The 19,388-nt window shown below is 34.2% G+C and overlaps 1 protein-coding gene across 29 annotated transcripts in view; it reads right to left on the bottom strand.

The window, feature by feature from the left end:
• Window positions 1-19,388, bottom strand: part of ABI2 (abl interactor 2) — a 117,506-nt gene that overhangs the window by 56,618 nt on the left and 41,500 nt on the right. For 17 of the 29 annotated variants that reach the window (XM_081260537.1, XM_081260515.1, XM_081260525.1 and 14 more), the window contains exons 2-3: window positions 15,719-15,886; window positions 3,243-3,419 (exon numbers count right to left, since the gene is read on the bottom strand). In XM_081260537.1, the coding sequence (XP_081116663.1) occupies window positions 3,243-3,419; window positions 15,719-15,886 (345 nt within the window). Of the gene's footprint in view, window positions 1-3,242; window positions 3,420-7,207; window positions 7,241-15,718; window positions 15,887-19,388 lie in introns of all 29 variants that reach the window. The other 12 variants (XM_081260536.1, XM_081260514.1, XM_081260520.1 and 9 more) reach the window with 1 other exon arrangement.

Here is a 19,388-nt window from a genome sequence, read left to right as displayed (position 1 = left end):
TGGTGAAAATCTTTTTTTTAATATTTGTTGACTGACCTTTATTTATTTATTTAATTTATTTATATGTGGTGCTGAGACTCAAACCCGGTGCCTCACACATTCCAGGCAAGTGCGCTACTGCTGAGCCATAACCCCAGCCCAATGAAAATCATTTTATTAACATTTTATTTGGGGGCTCGGGCTACAGCTCAGTGACAGAGCACTTTCCTAGCATATGTGAGGCACTAAGTTAAATACTTAGCACCACATAAAAATAAACAAATAAAATAAAGACATGCTGTCCATCTGCAACTACAAAAAATTTTTTAAACATTTTATTTGACAGATTCCTGAATATAGTTGAATTATTTTAACATTAATCCTCCAAAATAATAAAACGTTACTGAAACAAATCACAACAGGAATATATCTCTAATTAAATTACTTTTTTTCCCCCAGTGCTGGGAATCAAACCCAGGACTTCACACATGCTAGCCAAGTCCTCTATCACTCAATAATACGCCCAGTCCCGATCTCAAATTTTTAATTTGTAATTTGTTAAATATTACCATGAGTTTTGCTGTTTCATATACAATCAATATTCACCTTTAAAAACTCTTAAAGTGAACTTATATCAAAATACATATTTTATACAGTTATTGAAAAAAGACATTTTTTGTAAGATACATGATACTGCAACTTAAACACATAACACTGAATATTTTGTGCTTCTCAGTTTCTTTATATTAATTAATAATCAGAAAATGACAGATTGGTAAAAGGTATATAGTAAAGCACACCATTTATAGAATAAAAAGGCTATTACACAGGGGGAGGTTTAAATACAACACATATGTTGGCCCTCCAATCCATAACAAATTTTTACACTTAAAAAATCCAGCTAATTTTATTTCCTAACAACATTTTATGATAGAGTAGCTTACATTTCAGTTTCACAAAATATAATAATGTTACAAAATAACCATTCATTCAACAGATACTTACTAAGCACCTGATGTCTATCAGGCACTATTCTAGACACAAAGGATAAAGCAGTGAAGGAAACAGACAAAATATCTAACCTCAAGTAACATGAAGACATATACAAAGCTGCATGACAAAAATAAAATAAACAGGTATTTTTTTTGTTTGTTTTAAAAGGCCAGGCACCAAATATCTTTTTGCTCCCCATATGTAATATTCTACATAAGAACAAAGAATGGAAATCCAGCCCTGGAATCTCTTACCTTAAATCTAAGCAACCACTTAATGCATAAATGGAGCAAATAAAAGAGGTAAGGAAAAAAAGCATTGAAAGGTTAGTTCGAACTTCAGGATGTGAAGAGAAAGGAAAAAAAAACAGAAAAACAAGTTAAGCATTCAGCATTAACAAAATAATGTTTCAGTAGATCATAGAAAGAGTGGTTAAAGCAGAATGTGTTATGAACAAGAGTTTCTTTGATGAAATTATTTAAAACATTATTTTCATCAAAAACTTAATTTCATTAAAGATTTATTCAAATTAGTGATCCTTGAACACTAAAATACAATGAAGGGACTACAAAGTCCTAAAAAAATAACATTTTACTTTGAAGAGTAAACAAAAATCACTGGAAGGAAATCACCTTTTAATTATATAAATAGACAAGCACAAATGTAAATTTGTTGCATTCCAAGTGTCTTTTGGCATTAGATTCTGGCAGTATCCTAAAACAGTCTATTAGAAGTTGTTAGCATTGAATAAGTTTTCCCAAGTTAGAATAAATTTCAGTTATTAATTAACCATTCAATTGCATATCCTATTTCAAAATGTTCTAATTAGGAATTAAGATTCATGTAGGTATCAATTATAAAAATAAGTATCAAATTCCAGATAATAATGTTTTCAAAACTCTGAAGGAAAATATTTTAAAACTAAATTTGTACCTAAATTTACATAAAATTTATATTTAACTGACTTATGTCCATAAAAGTATAGATGTATTTTTTAAATATGTTTATATATATTTGGGGCTGGGGTTGTGGCTCAGCGGTAGAGCACTCACCTAGCATGTGCAAGACCCTGGAGTTTGATTCTCAGCACCACATAAAAATAAAATAAAATAAAGGTATTGACAACTACAACTAAAAACTATATATTAAAATATATATACTTATATGTTTATATTACCAACTGCATGAACTATAGAGTTTCACTATAGGCATATATCCATATATACTCAAAGTCATATTTGATAAGTCATTGTCTTTTTTTAATGTTTATTTTTTAGTTGTAGGTGGACATAATACCTTTATTTTTATTTTTAATGTAGTGCTGAGGACTGAACCCAGTGCTTCACATGTGCTAGGCGAGCGCTCTACCACTAAGCCACAACCCTAGCCCAATCCATTATCTTTTAAATCCCTGATTAAATATAAATTTTAATGCTTAGCTGAGGCTCTAAATGTTTTAAGTACAAATACCAATTTAAAAGAAATCCACATGCTATTCTGTTGTGGCTGGTGTTTTTTGGTTTTCTTTCATTCGTGTGTGTGTGTGTGTGTGTGTGTGTGTGTGTGTGTGAGAGAGAGAGAGAGAGAGAGAGAGAGAGAGAGAGAGAGAGAGAGAGAGAGAGAGAGATTTTGCAGTATTGGGGATCAAATCCAGGGCCTTACACAGGCAAAGTGCATGTTCTACCACTGAGCTACATTCCCAGTCGTCCTCAGTTTTGACCATGGCACTTGATATACATCCAAGGTACTCTAATACATCTTGAAAGATAGGCAAAATATGCAATGGCTACATACTCAAAAGCAGTGGAAAAATTAATACACGTATTACTTTTATCTACACTATTATCACCCAAAACACTGAGATAAAATTATACTAGGAAAAAAAACAAAGCACATGTCATTAATGGGTTGTTTCCAAAAACTAATGCCAAAAGTCTGCTGATAAATTTTTGTGATAAACTAAATACTTTAATAGCATCTTTAATTATTTTTAATCCGCAATATTAAATCATTAAAAGATTAATAAAGATTATGCCACACTGTTCCATCTGAATGAAATATTACCATAATTGATTAAGCAAATTCAATTTATTCAAAGATGACCATTCAAAACTTGAGAATATAGCACTAAGAGAAAAAGCAAGAAGGAAAAATAGTTATAGTAGTAAGGAATCCTTACGACCACAACTGGGTCAAGAGTTGGTCCTCTCTAAAGGAAAGATAAACTTTTAATTTCCTAAAGATTTGGTTGACAAAAAAACTATACTTACCTTTACCCCATGCCCAATGTCATCCAGAATTGTATAATCAATAGGTTTTCTAATATAACGAACTGGTCGCTCAAGATTGGCTGGAGCAATAATCTTATGTGTCCTTGAAGTGTTTTTATTGGTAGTCAAAATGCCAATTTCTCTTCTTGCAACTTTCTCTTTATGAATATCAACTGTCTGCAAGATATAATATTAAAAAAATAGACAACACAAAAATGTATGCTCTGATATCAAAAAGCAAAATACAAATACCCAAAGATTTAACACTGCTGTTTTTATTCACTTGTTAAATTTTCTCCTTTATGGATTTTCTCCAATTTTAGGCTACTGCAAAGGTTAGCAAACCACAGTCCACAGGCCAAATCTGGCTTATCACCTAATTTTATAGCCCACAAGCTAAGAGTAGTGTTTACATATTTTAATGACTTTAAAAAAGAAGAAGAAAATGTCCTGATGTGAAAATTATATGAAATTCAAATTACAGTTTCTGTAATTTTTAAAAAAAATTTTTTCAGTTGCTGATAGACCTTCATTTATTTATATGAGGTGGAGAGAATCAAACCCAGTGCCTCCCATATGCCAGACAAGTGCACTACTGCTGAGCCACAGTCCCAGCCCCAGTTTCTGTAATTTTATTAGAATACAGACACACTGCCTACTTGCTGACTTTCCTGTGGCTACTTCTATACTACAATAAGAAGATAAGTAATCACAACAAAGAACTTATGGCAAACAAAATCTCAAAATATGTTATTAGCTGGCTTCTTGACAGAAAAAGTTTGCCAACCCTGAATTAGAGCATGCCATGTTTCACTCTCCATTAAGATTTAGTCTTATAAAATGATGAGAGCCCAAATGATTTATCAGTTATGTTTTTAAATAACTTATTAGCAAAATTTATATTAATGCTTAAATATATTTTCATTTAAAAAGAGAGAGAGCTAAAATATAAATACACACTAAAAAGTCAATTTAATAGTAAAACTTAAGTTTGCCTATATTTTATCATGACATAAGGCTTACCAAACATTTCATTAATTTATCTGTACTTATTAAATTACAGAACAACATTTAGTACAAATGACAATGTATTTTACTTTACAGTATTCTATTTGCTAACAAAGGGTAAATTTCTCAGGTAATTAATTTATTAAAGCATCACTTTTTTAACTGCTAGTTGCAAGTTAGTGGTACATAAGCAGCAATTACTTTAAATGAAATGCAACAGAAACATCACACTGCAAGTACACACAGTAAGGTTAAGTACCTTTTCTTTAAACATGTTTGTTATATAAATAAATATATACGCGAAATATGCACTGAATACCACATAAAATGCATTTTTCTCCTGCAGGTTGCAATTAGAGTCTGCAAAAGACTTGACTAAAACTGGTCACATCTCTTTACCACCATTTCTGGCTCAAGCAGCAATTAATGGTCACTTTTTTCCCCCAAAGTTCTCCCCAGTCCTACTTCAAGAAGTAACAATGAAAACAATGATAAGCATTCTGACATTATTAAATATCACTTAAAGAAAAGTGCATACTAATTATTTATCCTTCTAAACTGTCTAAGGTATGAAGCTTGAAACACACTGAAAGACTTCCATTTCTCTACAACCAAGAGATCTTACAAGAAACAGACTGTTCCAGAAGCAATAAGTCTCTGAACTCTTTCTGTGCAAGACCCTGGGTTTGATTCTCAGCATAAAAAATAAAAATAAATATAAATAAATAGGTAAACTACAAGATTTGCTTTCCTTGTCATCTACTTGAGGGAACTAGCACAGTACAGAAAAACTTGCATTAGTGACATTAATATTGACTTAATTTTAAACTTCAGAGATTGAATAAAGATTGAAGATGAATAAAGTTTAATAAGTCATCCTGAATGATTAAAATATGGGCTAGGAAAATAATTTCATTGCTTACTAGCAAATGTGCTTCAAGATAAAAACAATGTATAACACTTTTTTACATAATTGGTCTTGTCAGATCAATAAGAGAAAATTCGTCAGAGAAGTTAATACTCTTGTAGATATTGATTTTGCTCTCCCTAGTTTTTAGAACACACTTAACTTATTCAGATATGAAAACATAAGAATGCAAACCTGACAAACTACAATAGAATTTAAACCTTACAGCAAATTAAACTTCAGTTGACATTTTGTAACCAATTATTCTTTGCTGTGGGAAGACTTTCCTGAACAATGTAGAATGTAAACCATCCAGGTAGATACCTGTAAGCATGCCTTCCACCTCCAGATATAAAAACCAAAAATGTTTGACATTGTAAAATGTTCACTTAAGGGCAAAACTGCTCTAGTTAATAATCAAAACTGTAGAAAGAAATTATTCATTTGCTTGTTCCTTCCATTATTAACTCTCCAATAGCAATTGTTTTCAAACTTTCCACAAGAGCTGACTCAATATTAATGCTTCCAAAGCCCTGGGTTCAATACCCAATACCACATACACATGAAAATCAAATCCTCTAATGATTGCCTAAGAATAAATATTTGGAGTCAACTTTTTTTAAATGTCCATAATAATAAAGGTAACATATAAATATCTGGCTAAGAAAACCAAAAAGCATTAATTTGGCTGGTTTGTTTTGGTTGTTACAGTCCTAGGTCTTAAACACAGGGCCTAGCACATGCTAGGCAAGCACTCTACTACTCTGCTAGATTCTCAGCCCTATTAATGTTGTTCTTACCATTCACTACCACACCAGTTTGAACCATGGATAGAATCAAATATGCCTTTAAAAAATGTATGTGGTTTTATTTGGACTTTGAATAAAAACTTTGAGAGCACTAAATCTATTCCATAAATAAGTAGAGAATTTAGCCCAGAAAATTCTGAGGTTTTCAGCAATCACCTATCTCAATTTTATAAAAGCTTTTTCCTTATAGAAAATATAAGCATATTCAAATTAAAATAATACAATGGACATCACCACCCCATACTTATTGCAGCTTCAACATTCATCAACTCACAGTCAAATATCAGTCTTAAAATATTTAGTGGGGCTGGGGTTGTGGCTCAATGGTAGAGCACTTGCCTAGCATGTGTGAGGCACTAGGTTTAATTCTCACCACTGCACATAAATAAATAAAATAAAGGTTCATAAACAACTAAAATATATTTTTAAAAAAACATTTACTGAAGTTCTTATATTTTTAAATATTTATTTTTAAAATAAAAAATATGGCTACTGTTTTCCTAAATCAAATAACACAGTCTCTGTTACCCTTTCCTTCATGATATTTTTGACATTATAATACTAAAGCATATTAAGTTAAATTTTTAGAAGTACAGGTTCAATAGTGATATTTAGTAAGAATTCTAATAGTAAAAATAATAATAATTCAAATTTATCCTGAGTTTCTAAAGTTATAAATTATAAGATAATAAACTTACACTTATTTAGAAAAGGCCTCAAGAATAATACTCACCTGTGGCAAGTAAAATACATGTTTACCTAGCAAACAAATATGATCTAAACTAATGCAAGTCTACTCATTGTTAATACTATTATTGTTTGCTGCAGAGTACATTAACAAAAAAACATACCAATGAACATCACTGCGATGTGCAGGACTTAAACATCTATTCTTCAATGGTTCCTTATTAGAAAGTCTTCCCATCCTTCTTACTGCTATTGCCAAGCTGATCTCACATGCTGCAGGCTGCCCCCAAGACATTATTTCAGCCACACAGTGCCAAACCAGGTTCTTATAGGATATCTCAATTTCCTTGAGGAAATTAGTAATACTGACTTCCAGAGCTCCTTTGCAAGCCTAAGCCCCACTCCCAAATCTCCCTCATGAACCCAAGCACATGCTCAGGCCACAGCAGATGACAGAAAGATACTTTTGTAAATATTTTGTTTTAGGTTTCTCCATGCATTGCTATTTCCCATTACCACATATATTGAGAGTTGACTGTACTGGATAGCACTACCTCAGTTAGCTGCCCATCAGTGTGGGAAAAAATCTGCAATCAAACAATTACAGTTGATTAACTAAGTTGGATGTTTTTTAATATGTCTCATTAATTAAGCTAATGTTTGAACTAAGCATTTAATTATTTAAATTACACATGTGCTCCAAATTATGCATCTTTCATAATATCAAATCATTACTAACAGTAATTTTTATTTATTCATTTTATAGTAATATACAAACTATGCATAGGATATTAATTAGGAAATATATAAATTCTACTATCTATATGTAATCACATATTAATAATCTTAAGTGGTATTTAAAAATTTTTAAGCAGGGCTGGGGATGTGGTTCAAGCGGTAGCGCGCTTGCCTGGCATGCGTGCAGCCCGGGTTCGATCCTCAGCACCACATACCAACAAAGATGTTGTGTCCGCCGAAAACTAAAAAATAATAAATATTAAAAAATTCTCTCTCTCTCTCTCTCTCTCTCTCCTCTTTCACTCTCTCTTTAAAAAAAAAGAATTTTTAAGCAAAAAAATATATATATAGCTACATATAGAGAGCTTTAAATAAAAAGTTATCCTACATGTTGAGTTATTGAAGATTTATACCTTCCACTGCCTTTTAGTACCTAACCCTTGATAAGCATTACTTCCATAGTTTTAAATTATTTTACAATTATTCTTTTGTATCTCCTTTACTTACTACCTACTAATTAATACAGTACCTGGCCTAATAATTCCTATTTAGCTCTCTTTCTCTCTCTCCTTTTTTTTTTTTTTTTTCAATGTTGGTACATTCTCTGCCCCTTGACCACTCTCTTGATCTTTTATTTTAAGCCATGATGAACTGAATACAGACAGTGCTACTTTTACTAAGCAAGAGAAAGATGGGCCTTGCTCCTAAGAATTTTAGTTCATAAATTTATAAGAATTTCAGTTTAAATAATGTTCTAGAAGTTGTTTTTTTTATTTAACTTACCAAAATGGACACAAAATCACGCCCAAAGTAAACAAGATTCATCCTTATACTTTATACTACACTGACTCAAGGGTATGTCTGTATGTGCTTATATATGCAAGTATTCAGTAAAATTATATGTCTACTCTGACATTTTCACATCACTGAAAGAATTTGTTTTGTGGTACTGAGGACTAAACCTAGCATGTTCTATCATTTAGCTACATGTCCAGCCCTTTTTAGTTTTTATTTTGAGAAGGGTTGCAATAAATTGCCCAACCTGGCCTTGAATTGGCTATCCTCTTCCCTCCACCTCCAGAGTGAACAGGATCACAGACCTGCACTGCTACAACCTGGCTCATGCTTGAAAAATATTTGATGTTAACTCCTACAGTCAGTTTGAAGTTTAAAACGTTCAGTTATTTTTTAAAATAACAAATTTCCAAAGAATTAATTAATAGCAACAAAGCTAGAGGCATAATTTTTAAAAAATCAAAATTCATCATCCCTAAAGTACCTAAAATAACCCATGTCAAGAACCTATCCTTAGGGGCTGGGGATGTGGCTCAAGCGGTAGCGCGCTTGCCTGGCATGCGTGCAACCCAGGTTCGATCCTCAGCCCCACATACAAACAAAGATGTTGTGTCCGGCAAAAACTAAACAATAAATATTAAAAATTTTTTAAAAAAACCTATCCTTAAAAAAAATAAAAAATAAAATAAAATGAACCTATCCTAACACTACCTTGATAAGTCTGGTGTAAATTTGTGTACTACTTAATACTCTATTGTCCTTTTAGAACAGTAAAAAAGTATCTGATACTTTACATTCCTAATCAATTATCTCTATTTTTTTTTAAGTATTTGACATTCAGAAAGCATGAATTACTTATTATTTATTTTTGTTGATGTGGTTTTTTTTTTCCTGATATGTAGTTTGTACAGTCATTGGAATTCTCATCGCCAAATTCCAACTCAGAATAATTTGGAAAACAGCTCAGTTTTATCAGAGTAATAGTAATTTTAGGCGGTCAGAGTAATAATAGTTTTATCAGAGTAATAGCAACAATGAGATCAGTGGACATAAAAAAGAGCCAACAGAACATAAAGACAAGCAAATACAAACCAACCTCATCTGTGAGAATATCAGAAGAATAAAGAAGTCAAGATGAAAGACAGTTCAGAAATCATCTGGTCTTACAATCTTATGCAAGAGAAAACTGAAGTTCAATTATCTTCAGAAAAGCCAGAGTAAAATTTAGATTCCCCTGACCCACCCTGCTTCAATCTTAGTGTTCATTTCCACTACAATGGAGAAAAGGGCAAGAGCATTAGGAAGTGGAAAAGTGATTAAGGTTCAACTTCAGGAAAAAAAAATAATAGTAGTACTCATGGAAAAAAACTCTATATCCCAGGTATCTATAATGTATTCTTGTCCTGAAACATTCTACCAGATAACCCTTATAATTCCTGAAGCCTGCTGCCATTCCAATAAATATGTGATCTCCAACTTGACTGACCCTCCATTATTACTATTTAACTCAACATTCTCTACAAATTCTCAGAACCTAGTATTTTTGCCAAAGTTGCACAAAACTCTGATCTCAAGAATCCTGACTTCCTCTAAAAATATAATACTTTAATAACAGACAATAATGACAAACTTAAGAATCCAACTTTTTTAAAAAAAGTATTTTAAGAACAGAAACTTGGGCTGGGGATGTGGCTCAAGCGGTAGCACGCTCGCCTGGCATGCATGCGGCCCGGGTTCCATCCTCAGCATCACATACAAAGATGTTGTGTTCACCAAAAATTGAAAAATAATATTAAAAAATTCTCTCTCTCTCTTCTCTCTTTCTTTAAAAAAAAAAAAAAAAAAACTATTCCCACAGACTGTTTTTATATGGCCGAAAAGGCAAGAATCATTTTGTCATCAGAAAAGTTATTATCTCTAGGATAGAATCTTAAGTAATTTCCATAGAAGAGGAGACAAGTGGGGTCTTTAACATATGTGATGAAGAATTTCAGGCAATATGGAGATTCCCAAGAGAACCTGGAATGGAACCACCATTAGACCCAGCTATCGCCTCCTAGGTTTATACCCAAAGGACTTAAAGTGATACAGCTACATCAACGTTTATAACAGCTCAACTCACAATAACTAAACCTATGGAACCAACCTAGATGCCCTTCAACAAATGAATGGATAAAGAATGTGGTATATATGCACAATGGAATATTACTTAGCCTTAAAGAAGAATGAAGTTATGGCATTTGCCAGTAAATGAATGGAGCTAGAGAATATCATGCTAAGCGAAGTAAACCAATCTCAAAAACCAAAGGCCAAATGTTTTCTCTAATTAATGTGGATGCTAACTCATAATGGGTGGTGGTGGGGGGAACCTAGGGAAGAATAGAGGTATTTTGGATTAGACAGAAGGGAGTAAAGGGAGAGAAGGGGGTATGGGGATGGGAAGGATAGTAGAATGAATCAGACATTATTACCCTATGTGCATATTTGATTATATGACCAGTGTGATTCTACATCATGTACAAATAGAAGAATGAGAAGTTATACTCCATTTATGTATGATGTGTCAAAATACTTTCTACTGTCATATATAACTAATTAGAACAATTTTTAAAATTTTTAAGAAAGAATTTCAGCATATGTCAGTAGTGGCACAGAAATTTATTTAGGAAAGCAATGAATACACATTTAAGAGAGAGTGCAGGCCAAGAGCAATCCCTTGGTATAGAATGTTAATACTGAGAGAGAAACAGCAGCTAGGGGCTGGATTAGAGATGGAACCAGGGAAAAATAATTCATTTTTACCCTAGTTTTTCTAGAGCTTACACATTGCTCTCATGTTACTTTTTGCAGGAAAGGGTGTCGCTTAAGGGAACCAGCCAATGGAGCAGGTTGGGTTGCTCAGGAGTTGCTTGTTTTGTATTCCAAAGATTTATTTATGCATTCTGCATTTCAACAGTTAATGGGCACTTCTTTTTGAGACTCGGTATATCTTTCCTTTTCTGTATTCCCAAATTCTTATCTGTGTTCTAACATTTATAAGTAGTTGTTTAAAAACATACTTGCAAGGACCGGTGGCTTATGCCTGTCATTCCGACTACTCAGAAGGCTGAGGAAGGAGAATCACAAGTTTAAGGCTAGCCTGGGAAACCTAGCAAGACCCCATCTCAAAATTAAATTAAAAAGGGCTGGAGAGGGGATGGGGATTTAAGCTCAATTGGCAGAGTGCTTGCCTCACATGCACAAAACCCTGGGTTCAATCCCCAACAACCCCACCCTCCCACACACACACACACTCTACTGCCATGTATATCTGAAAAGAACAAATTTAAAGGAAAAAAAGGTAGGGCTGGAGATAGGTAGCTCAGTGGTATAGCAATTACCTACCAAAAGCAAAGCCCTGGGTTTAATCCTAGTACTCTATGCCCTACCCTACCTCACCCCCACCCCACCCCCTCAAAACAAACAAACAAAAACTCTATAAAGAATAAGACTGAGGGCTGGGGATGTGGCTCAAGCGGTAGCGCACTCGCCTGGCATGCGTGCGGCCCGGGTTCGATCCTCAGCACCACATACCAACAAAGATGTTGTGTCCGCCGAGAACTAAAAAATAAATATTAAAAAAATTCTCTCTCTCCTCTCTCACTCTCTCTTTAAAAAAAAAAAAAAAAAAAGAATAAGACTGAGATCATATCTAACTGACAAAACCTAAAATTCCACCTGCCCCTTTACAGAAAAAGTCTGCCAACCCCAATTTTAGTATTTACTGAGTATCTGCCTTTTTTTTTTTTTTTTTTTTTTTTGGTACCAGGGATTGAACTCAGGGCACTTGACCACTAAGCCACATCCCCAGCCCTATTTTGTATTTTATTTAGAAACAGGGTCTCACTGAGTTGCTTAGCAGCCTCTCAGTTGCTGAGGCTGGCTTTGAACTCACAATCCTCGACTCAGCTTCCCAAGATGCCGGGATTACAGGTTTGAGCCACAACACCCAGCTGGAGTATCTGTTTTCTAAACAGAAAATATTTTCTTTTATACTCTAAGAAAATAATTTGGGGGCCAAAGGTATGCTCAATGGTTGAATATGTGCATAATGTGTAAGAATCTGGGTTCAATCCCCAGCACCAAGAAAAAATCATCAACATCATCCAATCTGTAGAGCATCAAATTTCATATTCAACTGACTTTGTGTGCATGTGAGAAAGAGAGGGAAAGAGAGACAGGGGACTGAACCCAGAGGCAATCTACCATTTAACCATATCCTCAGTCCTTTTTTTAATTTTGGGAGAGGGTCTTGCTCAATTACCAAGGATGGCCTTCAGCTTATGATCATCCTGCTTCAGGCACTAGAGTCTCTGGAATTACAGGGCTGCACCACTGCATCTGACTCAAATGACTTTTTTCTTTTAATATTTATTTTTTAGGTGTAGATGGACACAACACAATGCCTTTTTTATTTTTATGTGGTGCTGAGGATCGAACCCAGGTCCCACCCATGCTAGGCGAGCGCTCTACCGCTGAGCCACAATCCCAGCCCTCAAATGACTTTTTAAGCAAAGAATTCTACCTGTGCATTGAACATAATTTTAAAAATTTCAATCCCTGGAGCAAATTCTATATTTTTTAAGTTTTTATTCACTTTTTAGATATGTCCTCCATCAGCTCATTTCTCCTACTCAACCCCTCATCCAATATACTAAGATATTTGACAGCTGCAGCAGAGTTGCAGATCCTTCACTTCTCCAGGTATTGCCCTCTAGACACTAAATGCCAAATAAAAAAGGTTCAACATATTCTTGACAGCTCTATTTGGGGCCTCTATTATTTCTAACCTACCAATTTCTATCTATTCATCTCTCCTGCTTTTCATTTATTCCAATAGCTTAAAAAGATGGCATTAAGTAGATCATATTATTAAATGACACACAAAAATAAAATGCTCTAATTAACTGAATTAATACAAATACTTACAATCTTGGGTGGCCTTAATCACCTTCTTCCTTGAGCTTATTATAACCCTTTTTTACCTAAGTACTATAGCTTGTTGCCTCCTACTTTCCAACTATTAAAAAGTTGTCCTTACTATTTAGGAACTCTAACATATTAATTTCTTTTCCACATTTGCTCTTTTCTTACTTTCCCTTTCAGGTCCTTTGCTAAAACTTCAAACACACAAAAATGTTGAGCCTCTTAAGTATAGACCTTTAAATTGCATATCAAATTGGCAGACTGTCAACCTCTCTTCTACTTCATCTACTCCTTATTCATGCATCTATTTCGTTATTTAAAATACCATTAATTAATTCCTTTAGGTCTTCCTAAAACAAAATTTACCTCTTGCTCATTAAAATTCACCAATTCTATTTTTTTAAATTAAGAGACATGGCAATACAACAAACAAAATATACAATGTCTACAGATGTTTAAATGGGATGTGAAGAAACCATTATAAATGGCAAACTCAAATAAGATTAAATGTTAAGCCAGGCGTGGTGGTGCATGCCTATAATCCCAGAGTCTCAGGAGACTGAGGAAGGAGGATCGCAAGTTCAAAGCTAGCCTCAGCAAAAAGCAAGGTGCTAAAACTCAGTGAGACTCTGTCTCTAAATAAAATACAAAATAGGGCTGGGGATGTAACTCAGTGGTCGAGTGCCCCTGAGTTCAATCCCCAGTACCCCCTAAAAAAAATTAGTTAATTTGATATTAAATAACAAAAAAAAAACCCTCTGAATCAGCCTGATGAATTTTAAAATAGTAAAAATAAACACCATATCTGATGTAATGATCTAAACTATATTTGATTTAATAACACAAATTGGATAAACTTTTAGACTCTCAGAAATGGTCAGATTGGGCCTAGGGATGTGGCTCAATGGTGGGATGTGTGCTTGGCATGCAGGAGGCCCTGGGTTCAAGCCCCAGAACCGCAACTAAAAAAGCTGGATCAATCAATTTCAAAACACTCCTGAAGCCTCAAGTTATTTTTTAAAAATGCACATATAAAAAAAATTAATTCCAGAAGAGTCTAAAAAAGAGTGCTAAATTACTCAAAATCACAAGAGTGCTAAGATAGAAAACTTCAATGATCTCTTCAAAAAGAGGCAGAACAGATCAAAACTTTTATCATTTCATGTTTTTTAAAATTGCTTTTACAATTAAATTAGTTTTTCATTGCAAATGGTCCCCCAAAATAGAAATGATTATAGAAGCTATGACAAATACATGCCAACATTATAGTCATTCAGAATGCATACAAAGATCTAATATCATGAATAAATGCTTATTTTAATGCTAAAAGGGCAAAACCCAAAATTCTATATCTATTAGAATCACAGTTAAAATTAACTACAGGAAAATGTATTACAAGGAAGAATATAAAAAATTTTCATAGTGAAAAGCTTAGATAGTGGTGACAAGCTTAGGTGAAAAGGTTTGTTTTTCCATTTTCTTCTTATATTTTCATAAGCATGACTTTTATAATGCAAAAAAAATTAACATTTAAAGTTTAATGTAAGAAATTTTTATGCCAGGAGCAGTGGTGCATGCCTGTAATCGTAGGATGCTGAGACAGGAGGATCCTGAGTTCAAAGCCAGCCTCAGCAATGGTGAAGCGCTGAGCAACTCAGTGAGACCATGTCTCTAAATAGAATACAAAACAGGGTTGAGGATATGGCTCAGTGGTTGAATGCCCCTGAGTTCAATTCCCGGTGCCAAAAAAAAAAAAAGATATTTTTATAAGGCTTGTTAGTTTTTTACTCTTTCCATTATTTTAAGTATGGTTGATATCCCAGTAAACATAAATCCTACCAACATAAAAAAATTTAAATATGGGGCTGGGGATGTGGCTCAAGTGGTAGTGCGCTTGCCTGGCATGCGCGCAGCGCTGGGTTGGATCCTCAGCACCACATACAAAAAAAAAAAAAAAAAAAAAGGATGTTGTGTCCGCCAAAAAGTAAAAAATTAAATATTAAAAAAAAATTCTCTTGGGCTGGGGATGTGGCTCGGGCGGTGGCACGCTCACCTGGCATGTGTGCGGCCCTGGTTCGATCCTCAGCACCACATACAAATGGAGATGTTGTGTCCGCCGAAAACTAAAAAATTAAATATTAAAAAAATTCTCTCTCATTCTCTCTCTCTCTCTCTCTCTCTCTCCCCCCTATCTTTAAAAAAAATTTTATCTCTATCTAAAAAAAAAAATTAAATAAGCCATCGAGCTATCAAATTCTATTTTTAAAATAACAAAGAAATGTGAAATATGGCAAAAAAAATTGGAAGAAATAGGACAAATTTTCATTTCAGGGCTGATTATGTTACCAAGACAATGAGTTTTAATAGAATCCATTCAGATTTTCTTTCCTTTCATAGAGAAGATAATGATACCATAAAAAGTCAGAATCAATGAACAGCCTCATATTGAGTTTGTATTTTCCAAATCATACCTGCACATTAACTCACATAATAAAGGCTGCCAGCATTACAAGATGGGCTATGTTTAAAAGTTCTTTATAGGCAAATAGGAAAATAGCATTTCTCACTTGTGAAATATGATTGATTGAAGATTCCATTCTTCGTAACTGGGATGCCTGGATATCCAGCATCTGCAGGACATTGTTGGCCAAGGTGTTTATCAGATAGGCAACACTCGCTAAGGATTGGGTGGTGTAGGCTTTGGTTTCTTCTAGGGCTCGCTGCTTGTCTGCTGACTAAGGAGAAAAACAAGATCGTTACTTCAAAGATAACCCACTTCTAGCCAACTAACCTATAAAAGTACTCACCAAATTCATTCTGGATTGCTGAATCTACACCCACCGTTGATAATGTTCTGAAAACTATCAGTATCATGTAAACCCAAAACTAAACTATTGACAGAGTTCACTGATATTTTCAAATTCAATAGATATATTTTTATACAAAGACAAATAAAATCTTAAAGCTATTATTTTAAAAATGAGACCCAGTACACATTTTGCACAATACCAGCAAATATATACCTTCTCAAAAATCACTGGTTAGAAAGGTAGCATTGATTTGAATATATAAATTCTAGCATACTTTTTTCTACTTTCCTGAATTCCTCCTTTTCTTTCATTCTAACACATGAAGTGTGACTATAATGTGGTTATATGTCTATTAACATATTAAACAATTATAAAATAATGATAAAAATGGTAATGATGATAAACAATGAAAAATTAAAATTAAAATAATGAAAGTATATTAAGTGTGAGAACTCTATGTGACATAAACTGCTAAGAATCATAAACAGAGATTACACAGCAAAAAATAACTCAATGTTGTCCAAGATTGCATAGCAAAGCATATTCTATGCTGCCAAGTGACAAACACTATCTTCTTGCCTTGGTTCTTCAGAGATTTGGTGGTTCAGTAGGAAGTACATTAAGTCTCTGAACAAGAAATATTTTATGTTAACATCAATACTAACACCTACAACAATATGTCAACTCAGAAAACAGTCATAGTTCCTCAATTTTCTTACAAGGCAAAGGAAAGAAAGCTGAAAAGTTGTGAACATCAAGATAATGAACATCTCTAAAATATAAACCATTAAATGTAACAACTGTTATTTCCTTGAGTGATTTAACTGTCAAAAGTCCACTATTGGGGGCTGGGGATGTGGCTCAAGCGGTAGCGCGCTCGCCTGGCATGCGTGCGGCCCGGGTTCGATCCTCAGCACCACATACAAACAAAGATGTTGTGTCCGCCGAGAACTAAAAAATAAATATTAAAAATTCTCTCTCTCTCTCTCTCTCTCCTATCTCACTCTCTCTTTAAAAAAAAAAAAAAAAAAAGTCCACTATTGGAGCTGGGATTGTGGCTCAGTGGTACAGTGCCTGCCTGGCATGTGTGAGGCACTGGGTTTGATCCTCAGCACCACATAAAAATAAATAAAAGTATTGTGTCTACAAATGTACGCTTAAAAAAAAAGTCTACTACTGTCCCAATTCTGTCTCTCCTATACAGTCTAGAAGTGCCAATAAAACTAAATATAATTTTTTCCAAAGTTGGGGGGAAGGAAACAAGTCAAATTTTACTGAAGTAGGGCTGGGGATGTGGCTCAAGCGGTAGCGCGCTCGCCTGGCATGCGTGCGGCCCGGGTTCGATCCTCAGCACCACATACCAACAAAGATGTTGTGTCTGCCGAGAACTCTCTCTCTCTCCTCTCTCACTCTTAAAAAAAAAATAAAATAAAACTATTTCCTAGCTCTTAAAAAAAAAAAAAAATTTTACTGAAGTAGTTAACAAAATAGTCAAATGCCATTTTACCTTAAAAAGAATTAAGAATTGTCACTTAGTTCTTTTTCTTTTCTAATCCTTAGTATTCTTTTTATCAAAGCCTGAATTAACAAGACAGATTAGTGCAATTTGGAAGAAGGGAACTAATAACCACATAGTATCTACTGTTCTTCCTCTGAGATCAACCCAGAACCAAAAGAGACTTTGCTCACCAGAGAAAGGCACCTAGCAGTTCCCCACTCATTTGCCGCTATTTGAGGCATTTATTTGCAGGCCCTGAGCCCAGTTTGGTGGGCAGCTGAATTACCACACCCAGGCCTGGAGAAAGAGTCCAATCCACATTTAACCCTCCCCAACCCAGGCTCCTGAGCAGCAGGAAGCCATCTGATACCCTATCCACCCAGGGTCCTGAAAACTATACAGGCCCTGCCCCAGGAATTCTTGGGACCCATCCAGGAACCCCTACTCACTCTCCCACAACCCTCCCCGCAAGCATCTGGGCTGCCTACCTTGAGCAGCTTGACCAACAGAGACAACACCCCCCAACACACACAAAAAAAATAGCTGTGCACCCTGGGTATCCTCCAGCTGCCCCAGAAGTAAAAATAGTCATGCCTACCCATTTTGGCCCCAGAAAGCAGCCAGCCAACCTCATCCACCCACCCTTGGCCAGGGGAGCAGCTAGGTAGAACTTCCTGAGCAGACTGGCTCAAAAGGCCCCAAGAATTCACCCAGCCCCAGGCATGCTGCACTATACCCCGTAGAGGCTACCTGAATGACCCAGCCCTCACACAAACCAAGGAGTGGTATGGATACAAAAATTTTCAACAAAATACTAGCAAATGAGGACTGGGGTTGTGGCTCAGTGGTAGAGCATTCACCTAGCATGCATGAGGCACTGGGTTCAATCCTTGGCACCACATAAAAAAATAAACGAAATAAAGGTATTGTGCCCATTTAAAAAAAATTAGCAAATAGAATCCAAGAGCTATCAAAAAGAGTATACAACATGATCAAGTGGAACTTTTCTTAGGGATAGATTTTTTTTTTTTTAATTCTAGGATTCCACAGCACACCTGTTCATATCTGTTCTAAATTTCATAACTGTTGATACAAAGATGTTAAAAATTATATTATCATTAAAATCACATATTTACATAAAATTTAGATTGTCCTTATAAATTATAAAACTTAAATTACTTTAAGAAATTTAGTATGATATCCTATGGTTGAAAGTAACAAAATCTCAATTCTTCACTTTTAGCTAATATTTGCCAAAATTTTTCACAGTAAGATAGTTTAAACAGATTATTTTAATTGAGTGCCATTGATTTTAGGACTTTTTAATGTATCAGATGGGGACATCAGTTTAAAAATAACTATAAATGATGTTAAAAGGAACTTGAAGATAGCTTCTAAAACAAAACAATTTATTTTTACATTTTTTATTTCAACAGTTATTTATAAAATTAGCAAAGTTGCAAAACTAACAAATATCACATAATCTGAATAATTTTGAAGTGACTAAATAACTAAGAAAACAAATCCAGCACTGTTTAGGGGTTGGTAGCTCAAGTCATGCTCCTTTTAATTACAGAGCATTTTTAATTACAATGAGGTAACATAGGCAAACAATAAATAATACATTTACACCAAATGAGAGATAAATATACATTGCATTATACTGTATAAACAACAGTTTTAAAATAGGAAATGCAATTGTTGGCACCTACATCATTTAAGTCCACAGTACTCTTCATAATACCACACAAAGCAATTTGTAAATCCACCATATGTAAATTTCATGGAACACTGAGTTTTGGAAAAAATATTATCTATAATGTTACTAATTCTGATTTAAATTTTATTTGTATTATAGTTTTATTCACAAATTTATTTTGAACTTATAGTTATTCCTGAGCTTTAACCAAAAGTGGTTTATATCTAATT

This window comes from Spermophilus citellus, assembly GCF_964194105.1.
Source record: "Spermophilus citellus genome assembly, chromosome: 11".
Taxonomy (NCBI): domain Eukaryota; kingdom Metazoa; phylum Chordata; class Mammalia; order Rodentia; family Sciuridae; genus Spermophilus; species Spermophilus citellus.
This window is presented reverse-complemented; position numbering and strand designations above follow the sequence as displayed.